At 36.9% G+C, this 12,259-nt stretch overlaps 1 protein-coding gene across 1 annotated transcript; it reads right to left on the minus strand.

The window, feature by feature from the left end:
- Positions 1–1,087: 1,087 nt before the first annotated feature.
- On the minus strand, positions 1,088–3,114 carry admb (adrenomedullin b). Its single transcript, XM_048168438.1, has 4 exons — positions 2,961–3,114; positions 2,543–2,655; positions 2,327–2,455; positions 1,088–2,236 (listed from the first exon to the last, which is right to left on the minus strand). The coding sequence occupies exons 2-4, from the start codon at positions 2,641–2,643 to the stop codon at positions 1,966–1,968; spliced, it is 501 nt and encodes a 166-aa protein (XP_048024395.1). The 5' UTR covers positions 2,644–2,655; positions 2,961–3,114; the 3' UTR covers positions 1,088–1,965.
- Between the last annotated feature and the right edge of the window lie 9,145 nt (positions 3,115–12,259).

The following is a 12,259-nucleotide window of genomic DNA, read 5'->3' on the forward strand; positions in this document are numbered from 1 at the left end:
TTAATTGCAGCTCTCTGGCACTGGCCTTTTATTGTGTTTTGCATTTGTTCTCAGTGTGTTTAAAGAGACTTTAGAAGTTTTGTGACTATATAGATGAAAACAAAACAGGCAAATTACATTTTTGCTTAAAGGTGGACAAGCTTTTTTTGGAGGGGAGGGTATGTTTTGCATTATACAAGACTTTATAGCCTACACATACACCTGACATCCCCATTCATCTGAGCAGATAACTGCCACTGATATGAAGTCTAATGCTAACTTTCACAAAGAACGCGTTATTGCGTTCCATTTTGCTGTGTTTTTTTCTATTTAATGTAGTCTAGGCTATGTTAAAGTACAAATACGCCTTTGACCTTTTCGTCACATCTCGCTAACGTTACTTTTTCGGAGTCTCGTGCACCGCGTTTTTAGCTGTGTCAAGTAACAACTTCAACTTTTACAAAACACATCTTGAGACCAATTCCCCTTGTGTACGCGTGCCCTATTTTAAACAATTCTTTTTTAGAACAATTCTATCTTAACTGTAGCTCTTTTTAAAAACGTGGGTTTGTTTTGCATGGGCTAGCTTTGCATAGCTATCTCTCCAACTGATCTCATGAAGGATGTTTCGCAAGACTGTTTTTATCTGTAAGTGACTGTTAAATTATTACATTATCTTTACTTTGCTTTTGAGTTGGTAAGTGTTTTTATTTGCTACTATTTATTTCCTCTTTTTATTTCTAAAACGTGAAATGTTGCTTTTAGCGTGTATATTTAATGGGGAAAGCGCGCCCTCTGCTGGGTTTGTAATGTAGTTCAAAAAATGTCTTTCTTTTCCCACAGACCACTTACCAAAACGACTTATTAAATTATATTTTTTACTGTGGCTACTTTACTTAAGTCACACTAATTAAAATGTGTGTAAAGTAATGAAGCGTTGAAAAATGATGTAATTTCAGTTTCTCGTGATGGCGACAACACAATGTTTACATTTTTCATTAGGCCCACATTTTACTATAACTAGTTACTTTTTAATATAATTTCAGTTTATTTATTTCGTTCAAGGTAGGCTACCGACCTGGAAATAAGACAGACAAATTGTCCTCACTCACACTTGCTGGAGTTTAATAGGTTATTAATTAACAGGTGTCACATTATTGAATGATTCATGTGGAAAAAAATGCTTCGCATTATAGCGATATGAACTCACAGGATAAACATCTTATTTCAAAATAAACGCAACATAACAATAGTTTCTTAAGAATACATGTGCAGTATGATAGATATAAATATATGAACTTTTAACATACAGTATTTTCATAATATACATCTTTATACACATTAATAATAGACTACATTATAATATTAAAGAAAATTATTGCACGGTCCCCACAGTATAGATAAATCAGTCTTCAAGTATGTGGATGTCCTTGAGGACAACAAAAATAATTTCTTCTATAAAGAGTTCTCTCTCTCTCTCTCTCCATCATTGGTCCTCCAAGGTAAATAGCTTTAAGTCATAAAAGTTCTTTTCCTCTTCTTGCTATTCTCTCTCCGTCCTCTTCACTGAAAAGTTTGGGCTGGCAGAGTCCTGGGTTGTTCCTTCATTCCTCCAGCAGAGGGCGCATCAGTGCTGCAGAAGAGACAGAGAGTCAAGTCCCAAAGCTCCATTAGAATGACAAGAATGCTAAACACATTCACAGAGCATTGACCACCTATTTCCTTTCGTATTGCCTTAGACCCTCACAAAGCTTTTTTTTTTTTTTAAATCGTTTTTTCTCAATTGTTAGCACTCCTTTTTTCCACAACCACTTTAAGCGACCTGACTCCTTCTCTGTCCAACCCATCAGGCAGAGGATGGAGAGAAGGATGCTCCACTTGCTCCTTTGTGCCTGAAGAGAGTACACTAACATTCAGCAAAGGAAGTATCAGAAGTATCTCAGTAAACAGAGCCAATAGGCTCAGGACAAACCGCAGAGGTGTTCCTTAAATCCCTTTGTTGATGGTTTGAACCCATGCCAGCTTTAGACGGCCTTCGTGGAAATTTAGTGCAGGGTGCTTTGATGGGAACGAACGCCTCCGTCGCCGTCCGTAGCCCCCTGAGCCGATCTTTTCACTGGGGGCGTTGCTTGTCTGCGTGTGCATTATATTCAGTAGGTGGGCCAGTTCGTGCACCGAGCAGGTGGCCAGATTACAGCCCGCTCTTTCGATTCTTTTGACCGAGTAGGCTGGTTCTGTCCGCTTCACCCTCACACTCCTGGAGAGAAACAGAAACCATTTAGTTTTCCTTTGATTGGTCCGTTTGGCCTTGATATTTTTGTATATCCAGTCAAAGAATGTGACATACCTGTGCTGTGGTACAAATGACTCAGTACCGCTGTTCCTCTGAGTCAGCAAAGCTGTCGAGTCATTCTCGCTTCTCTCAGACACGCTGCTGACATCTTTCCTCACCTTACCCTGAAGCCAAACACTGAGCCTGGCAGATGACGAGAGAAACCTGTTAGACTTTATTCAAAATCAGAGAGTCTTGAACGACAAGAGTGGTTCAATCATGAGAGCTTACCTTCTCAAACCATCCGTATTCAGAGGTTTTGCACTAGTGATGCTCGGCAGAAATGCAGTCAGCACACACCACAGGAAAGCCTTCTGAAGCATTGAGTTCATTGTGAATGGAACCTGTGGAAGAACATGTAGCATTGTTATTAATCTCATAAAATGCATGCTCATTTGTATCATCATCTCATGAAAAACATCTGATTTTTGAACAAAAGTTCAAATGATGTGATCTTCCTCCTCCTTGTTGGTCATTCATTTATTTTGAAAGTTACACAGAGGTTAAGTTTTGCTCAACCGTGTCATTTCCCAGTAGCAAGTCTTATATTTGCCTGAGACAAGTGCACACTTGGTGCAATGAAAATGTCTAATGTTTTTGCCTTGACCTTTGAAACCAAAAAGTCAGAGAACAAACCAAGAAAACATACCTGATATCTTCGGCCGCTCTCTAGAATTGACTGCACACTTAAAAAGTGGTGATGTTGAAGTCAGCTTATTTCCAAGTTGTGTCCCAATCTTGGTTGGCTAAGGATGAGTATTCAGCTGTGACACTGCTAATGGTCTGAGTTACACAGAAAAACCTGAGTGCTTTATATACTTTACAGGGGGTGGGAAGGGGCGGGAGTTGTCTTGAGTGATAGCAGCCACATCCCTGTTCTAAACTAGCCAACAACTTTACGTGCCCTGTCTTAAAAGGATGGAATATAACCCCTGAGAGAAATCATTACTTCAGCATTCCTGTAGTATCGTTTTTAATTAGATGACACCATTTGTTTTGTTTCCGAATCATTTTCATATCTCCTGCATTGGTGTATTCACAGGGTCAGAGAGATTTTGAATTGTAGATGGACGAGAGTTGAGACTCATTTACCAGACAAATATGCTTCAGCATCAGCCTTGTAAACATCTGATGATTAACTTCCTGCGAAGCATCTGGAATGCACATCTAATTGGTGATCGAGTTTATTTCAAATGATGTGACTGGGAGATGTTGTCCTTGGGATAATGACTCCGTACGAGCCCTCACACATTCCAGCCACCTACACATTTTGTTAACAAGTTAGGAATGTGGAATTAATGATTTCTATATCGAGTACAGCTAATATGACACCAGATGCCTTGCCAAAATCATTTGTGAATGGAACATGCCCAAATTTGTAACTGAAGAGAGAGAAAAACAGTAGGTGGTAATTATTTTTGCTCAAACATTTTCCTCACCCCAAGCATTTGATTTAGTTCTGGATTTTTGTGTGTTCATGTGGCATATTTTTTCAGTCCATCGGTATATAAATAAATAACAAATTCAATATTTACATTGTATATACACTACTGATTAAAACTTTGGGAGTGGTAAGATTTTTTTTAAAGATTTGGAAAAAAAAGGCTCTTATGCTCAGCAAGGCTGATCATTTATTTAATCAAAAATACAGTAATATTGTGAAATATTATTACAATTTCAAACAACTGTTTTTTATTTTAACATATTTTAAAATGTAATTTATTCCTATGATGGCAATGGTGAATTTTCAGCATTACTCCAGTCTTCATTGTCACATTATCCTTTAGAATAAATGCTAAATTTTGTGCATATATATATATATATATATATATATATATATATATATATATATATATATATATATATATATATATTCAATGTTTCAGCAGTGTTACTAGTGTTGAACTCTGTTTTTAAATGCACTGTTTTAGCACATTAGACACGATAGAATTGCAAATAGGCTGCGTGACTATGGTAACATTACATTAAGTGCTGCTGGAAATGTTCCTGCCAAGTGAAGACATGCTCAGGAAAGACAATTTTGCTCCTACCAGTTTCCTTTGAGTTGAACAACACCCAATTCTATATTTAAGCCTGCGACGCCTCTCCCTCTCGTCTTTTTTATCTGTAGAAAGTAGAAACACAGTGTCGAAATTTTTAAAAATATGTTCTGGAAAGATAAAACAAATCCGCTGCGCTCCAGCTCAGATGTTTCTGGTCACTGCCAGTCTAATGGCAGTGCAGTTGCTCGATTGCTGTTTGTGTAAGTGACAAACTGACGATCTGAATCCATCTGTGGTCTTCTAGTGCCATGCAATCTAAAAGAAAACAGTTCGGGATTGATATACTGCGGTGAATAGAGGTCACATAATCCTGTCTCTTAAAGCATGAATAAAGTGTGCACCAGAATTAGATTTTAACAGCATCGAAGTATTATTATTTTCATAGTGAACTACTTTTCTGATCTTATGTTTTGATGTGAGTATGACAGCACAGCTGTGATGTGTTTCCTTTTTTTGATAATAGAGCTATTACCTGTTTGTTTCCCCTATGTCTGTACATTATCAGCTGTTAAATGTGGTTGAAGCAGGTTGAAACCAGACTTTGGTTATATCAGTACTTCAGTGGCGACTCAAAAAAAAAAAAATCAAGGGTGTATTCCAAGCAGATGGGGCAAGTCCCCTAGAGGCATTGTTATTGCAACATCATCAAGTCAATGAATACAGACAGCCACAAATTATTTTAAGCCTCAGGAAGAGAATCTCCTCCATGAAAATGACATATCTCATCACATCCCCATGTCATGACATACATGCTCTCGTTTACACTTGCCAAGTAATGCATCGTGAAACCACCGTGACATTTTATGCAAAATCCCTTCTGTCCTCAGTAAGTTATCTGCTTGACGCTTTTTTATTGCTGTTGGGTGTATTGGAGTAAGTGGTTCGATGTAATGACTGTGCTGGCATCTGCTCATCCGAGTGGTCGGACAGCACATGTTATTTATTTGTTAATAACCTGCGCATCAAAATTAATATAACTCTTCACAGGCTAGTTGTATAACCAGCCCCTGGTGGATATCCAGTGGACTTGATTCAAAACAAGTGTGTCATATCTTTTTTACTATCAGTCTTTGTATGGTGTGAACGCTGTTTTCGTGCTCAGAAAGAAATCACAAGCAGATTTAGAAGAGTGGTTATTTCTACTCTATTTCGTGGAAGCGTTTATGTGGCCTGCCAGTTACCGCAGTAGTTGTTTTTTCTGCTCTGTGAAAATTGCAATTTTTTTATATTGTTTTACAGATGTCTAGATATTTCAATTGAAAAACAAGACAAAAAAAATACTGTTTAAGTAAATGTTTTTTGTTGTTGTTGTTGTTGTTTTGCAATAGAGCACTACCCGACCAACCCGGAAGTTAGCATTACCCTGGTTCCTTTGACAAAAACCCAATAGGATCGTTCCATTGGCTTTTGGATTATTGCAGAAAACAAACCCTTTAACCAACAAAAGTTGTCCCTTGTCCCTTTAAGACAAGTCATTTCACTCGGCGGCCATCTTTGAAACGCCTCTCGGGCATTCAAGTGCAGCTCCTATCTCTTTGAATGGGGAAACATCAAATTCTCCAAAGCTGTTCGCCAAGCTTTCGATTAAATTTCATATTTGAAATCACCAATGAAATCTGACAACAACTGTCTTCTAAGTTTTGTTTCTAAATGCTCGAATCATAAAAGCCGCCATTTTTCAGGCTGGATCAAGCTAATGCGCTCGTCTGACTGTTTCTATAGGAACCGGAGCTGGCAGCTGCAGTGACGCGATGACTTTACCAATCAGCGATTGGTTCTTATTTAGAAGGCGGGACTTATTCCACCATATTGTGCATTACACTTTCTCCCATTCATAATAGAGTACCTCAGGGATGACGTGTTTTTGTAGGCAAAACCCGGAAGAGAGTTAGCATTTTAGGACTTCTGGTTCCATGGCCGTAAAGTCTGGATAAGTATTCATACACAGCGCAGATCATAATCAGCATAGTACCTCAGAGATTACGTGTTTTTGTAGGCCAGTCCGGAAGTTTGCGGCGCACGGGTTCTCTCGATTGAAAGCCTATGCATTTTTCCCATAGACTTTTGGAAAATCGCAAAAAAATAAGCTCTGTGTTTAACAAAGGGTTATGACACTTACACGTTTTGTCTATCAAGATAATCTTTACAAGTTAACACAATATTTATACATTTTGAAGCTTAAATAAAGTCGTCAGATATAAAAAGCTAACAGTAAGCTATAAACAGACTACAGCACACCATGGTCGCGGATCAGCGTCACCACCACCAAGCTTCCTCAAACTTTATTTAAAAAAACAACGTTATTTCAAAACATGCTCGCTGATTATGATCTGCGCTGTGTATAAATACTTATCCACTTTTTATGAGAAATGCTGTCCAAATGTCCTGTTTTTCATGATGATGTCTAAAGTCCCCACCAAAGGAAGTAGTCCCTTTTAGCAACTTGTTTGCAACCGCCGTTTTTAAGACACAATAAAGGTTTAAAAAATCACAAGCGGGTTATAACTGGTGTGTTTTATGTCATAGATCAAAATGTGAAAATATTTATAGGCTTAACCACAGACCTTATTTCAGGTGATTTAGCAAAAACCCATTCAAAAAACCCATAGACTTTAGGGCGATGGAACCGAAAGTGTTAAAATGCTAACTCGCTTCCGGGTTTTGCCTACAAAAACATGTCATCCCTGAGGTACTCTATAATATGAGTGCATCGGCTTTCTATATATAAAGTCTTTGACACAATGTCACCAACACTTACAGTCTTTATTTAAAAAAAAAAAAAAAATTCTTTGAAAGTTTGAGATAAAATTGTTCGCAAAAGCATGATTATAAGCACAGCAAGGCTGTGAAAGCAGACTAGCAAGTAGACGAGTTTCTCTGTATGGCGTGATGATGTTTAATGTCCCCAACAACCTCCGTAGTCCACATTTAGCCAAGTGTTAGCAACCGCCTTTGTCAAGATAAGTAAAGCTTTAAAAATTACAAGGCCTATTACTAATATGTGTTTTATGTTGTAGAATAAAACGTGAAAATATCTTCAGCTTGTGTTCACTACAGATCTTATTTAAGTCATTTAACTAAAAACCTATTGACTTTGGGACAACAGAACCAGAAGTGCTAAAATGCTAACTTGCATCCAGGTTTTGGCCTACAAAAACACATCATCCCTGCAATACTCTTATGTAATTGGTAAATAAAACATGTTTTCCTTAGCACAATGCTTCATATATGCTACTAGGTGCCAGCATAAAGACTGCTGCCTTATAAGTTTGCGCTCTAAGCTCTTGTGATCCTTCTTCGGGTTTACACTTTAATGGCGGAATGCCACATAAACTGTACCCGTAGTCCACTTTTTTTATCTCTGGAGGCCGCAAGTACACGTCAAGTGTGATATTTGGAACTGAATCTGACTTGCATCATAGGCGAAACAGTGAAGTGCTCAGTTCTTAAATGATGTTTGAAGGTCATAGACCTCGCAGTCAAACTTAACCAAAACCTGAATGTTTTCACATGTTTAAGATCCAAGCATGCCCTAATTAAACACATAAAATAACTTCCAGGCACCTACAGGTCCAAAGCTTTCTTGGGAAAATAAGCTTTCCGAAGTCTATACTCAGAGCTCAAGCTAAGAAATGTCTTGAAGATAACATGCTAACAGGAACTGTGGATGATTCAAACTTTTTATTTCAGTTAACAACAGCAAAAATGCATTTCAGATATTTACCCAGCATTAGCCTTCTGGGAAGCATCAGTTGAAATAGGTGAATGATTTTCAAAGGAATTAATTTCTTAACACGATTTGTTTATTAAACTATAAAGTCTAGAAATAAGACTGTCATTATCTAAGTTTGGCTGTTCATGCAGTTAATAATGCTTGTATATTCTCTGTTTTGTGTTTGAGTCACATCATCACTTCAATTCCAAGGCATTTTTGTTCTCTGGAACCACTTACATGTAATCTTCCGTGGCATATCTTTAGCTATTATTGTCTGGATTTTTATTACTCACAGTTGCTGGTATTGCACAGTTTTGATTGGTCAGCCATTGTGCCTAATCTGATTTTAAAGACGCTGTGGATCACTTATGTGTCTAGCAGAATGTGAAATGAAGTATTAAGCTTTGGAATAAATACCTGAAGTAATGGTTCTTGGAAATGTAAACATGATCCCCTGGTGGTCATCCATCCGTCCTCGTCACAGTCATTTTCTGCTGTGCTGTCTTGCTCTTGTTCTTTCATGCATAGCTGTTTTAGTGCTCATTTGTGACATTATATCTTAGTCATGCAGTTTTTATTCATACATTCTTATTTACCAAGAGTTACCTTGATGTTAGATTATGATGTTATGGCTATCGATATGATTATCAAATCAAAACACTCAATAAACAATGCTTTGTACACATTTAAGGCTAAGATGTATGAAATCATAAAAGAGCCATAGGTATGCCCTAAATCATACAAGGAACATTTTTGTTTGTTGGTTTGCTTGAATTGTTCATATCATTTGAAATGACAATTAAATGTTTTCATTGTTTTTGTTCTTGTTTTAATTTAAGCATTCTCCTGGTCCAGAGGTCCACCTTTTAAAGCTCAGTGGGTTAATAAGTGGCAGAAAAATGCCTGTCTAATGTATGCAGAGTTGTGGAGCACAGATACCGGCATGGAAAACTGCATCGAAAACCAATGACCTGTGTCCTTAAAGAGGTGTTTGCAAAGATCAGACATTGAAAAGGGGGCCCACACTTTTTATATCCATCATATGGATTCTGGGCTCTTTTGGCTTGGGGCACTAAGAAACCATTGAGTAACACCGTAGCGGTGCCCTATAAGCGCCCACCAAAAAACACCATATCAATGCCGCAAGAGACCACTCAACATTGGCACCGGCAAGCACCACTCACATTTTCTACAGAAGTAATATTTACTTAGATTTTGTGGTTTGAAAATACACATGTACTGTACACTACCTTTCAAAACTTTAAGGTCAGATACACACACATTAAAAAAATCTTTCCATCCACAAACTTTTAAACAGTATAATGTACTTATTTTTGTGAGTTCTTATTGGTTATCTGGCTCACTGTACAGGTCTGTTTAGTGATGATGATATTGTTTTGTTGTAAATAATTTATTGACTTAGAAGTCACCATAATGGTTAAATGTATCTGTTAGTGAACTTAGTTACATATTAAATAATCTAAAAAAACATAATAAACCTGTGTCCAGCCTCATTAAGGCTATGTTACAATGTTTTTCATTGCTATTAGCCAATTAAATACAAATTATTAAGTAAAAACAATCATCTACAACATTGAGTTATGTCTACTTGCAAGTATTTAGAAATTTAGAAGTTAATTCATCGAAGACCATTGGGTAAACTTGCAAGTTTTAAGATGTGAAATTTTTGTGAGGCAATTAATTTACTCATATGCACACATAAGTATAAGCATCTTGTTAGAGTTTACAGTGTACTGCGAAGTCTTACATTCATTAGAACGCTTGCTGTTAAATGGCGTGTCATGTGACCTGCTCTCAAAGTACCATAATATATTTTCCATTGCCTGAATGAATGATTCCTGCAGTGAATGATTATATGAGTGATGCTCGTCTTTATGTAATCTTAACATTGTAGCCAGTCTTTGTGTTGGTAATCAGGACACAGTAATCCAGAGATTTTTACTTGGCTAACCAGAGCACAGTCTATTTTGTTTTTGGGGCAACTTCTTGTTGTTAGTTCTTGTTATCTACTTTGTGGTTTTAGTAGATGTCTAAGTTTGCCCAGTGTGGATCGCACTATATAACCTTTTATTTTCTTTATGTAATCTTTATACTAAAGAATCTTCAGACCAAATGAAAAAGCTCAGGAATCACTTCATTTTCAGGCTGCTTTCTTCGATTATAAGGTTTACCACACATGCTGTTTTTTATCTTATTACCATCAGTACACATTCAAGGGGAAGTTACAACAGGATTCTATCAATATCAGATATGTAGTTTTTCCTTTCAATTAATTGACTTAAAATATTTTTGAAGATGAATTGTTAAATCCTGTAACAATGAGTGTTCAGGAAGTAATCTGAGACAGCATTCTGAACATTTAGGGTTATTTTGAGGTTACTTGTTATGTGTTCCAATCTACACAACTATAATGACAAAATGGTAACGCTTTACAAAATGGTTGCATTAACTACGCATTTACCAATGTTCATTTTAATTTTAATTTTTACATTTACTAATACATTATTATAATCAAAAGTTGTACCTGTTGATGGTAATGTAACTGAGCTAGCATGAATTAACAATGAACAATGGAATTTTTATTAACTAATATTAACAAAGGTTAATAAAAATAAATATTGTATATGTGAATAAAAGCCTAAATGTCCATCATATAAAGAGATCCAGTCTTTTTAGAAAATTTGGACTAAACCACTTAATTCATAGTTTTACGATCTCTTTATTAACTTTTTGTAGTGGCAAAGTAGTAGTTGCGTGGACTGTCAATGGAGGGACAGAAATCTCTCAGGCATGAGGATGAGTATTTGATGATAATTTTTTCATTTTTGGCTGAACTAACCCTGTGTTTTACAAACTGTTAGAAATGACCATCGTCCCTACTAATGTTTTAATATTATAAATCATCAAGTGTCTTTATTCAATATCCAATTAATACCAGCAGGACTTATGCCATAAAATATTTTCAGTAAAAACACTGTTGGTAAATTGTTATGGGACAGGACAGTTCGGTATAAATTGTTGTGAATGACACCTCATCTATGAAAAGGAGCAGCATATATGTTGTGAGCAGGATTTGCTTATGTTGTACGAGATGGGATTCCAGTAATCTGTTTTTTTGTCCTTGTAGTTTAAAATAAACTTCCTGAGAACATATAAGTACTGTACACACACATGTATAATGTTTAAACAAGTGTTGCATGTTTCCTGGAGCTACACCAACTTTGTCAGGCGTTCAGTCAAATACAGTGACACTGCATACATGTGCGTAGGATCTTTAAGGATTTCAGCAACACATTTAGAATGTAAAGCTATATGTGCTTGATTAGTTAGCACAGGTAGTTTATAATTTAAAAAAAAAAAAAAAACTTTTCGGAATGTGAAAAATTTCACCATTATATGATCAGCCATAGAAATCTGTGTTCATACATTCCTAACTTCTGACTATGAAATATGAATTAGACCCCACAGAGAACACCTGACCGTCCATCTGCAAAGGGGCCACGCTGGACGTGCCGCACGGTCCAGGGACAGCTTCATCAGAGCTTCTCAGCAAAACAGATGGAGATCTGCTGAATTTAAGTATGGTAAAAAAAAAAAAAACACCCTCTGCTCTGATCTATTGCCCCTGTCAATCCAACACATTTCTAAAACGAACACACTAAGTGATCAGATAATACCTGGTGTGTTTACCTCTCATCTTGAATTCATAAGTACCCCCGCTACGGTTCATTCGTCCATAAAATGTTGGATTAAAATGGTAATGGGCTGTTGCCAATATAGATTCTTGTTTGTTGAAAACATAAATGATTGATGCTTGGCTTGGCCTGCGTTAGGCACCAGGGGGTGGTTTAAAACGCACTTGCTCTGTGAAGATGAGACAGGAATTATTTTTAGCACTTCATAATCTGCTTCGTGTTAACTGTCCCTTTACTATTCCTCATTCTTAATCTGTGACCGCATTCCCTGTTCACATCTTGATTTAATCCAATTCTGCCCTTTATTTATGATCCGTGACTGAATTCGCTCCTCCAGATGAATTTTGACTCAGCACTTCAGAATTTCTGCCTGTTTATTTAGCACACGTAAACCACGGTCACTCTGGGATTAAGTTTGTTTTTTAGTGTCAAAAGGTCATGCTGTTTACGTGTC

The sequence above is a fragment of the Megalobrama amblycephala genome, linkage group LG19 (genome assembly GCF_018812025.1).
Source record: "Megalobrama amblycephala isolate DHTTF-2021 linkage group LG19, ASM1881202v1, whole genome shotgun sequence".
Classification (NCBI taxonomy): Eukaryota; Metazoa; Chordata; class Actinopteri; order Cypriniformes; family Xenocyprididae; genus Megalobrama; species Megalobrama amblycephala.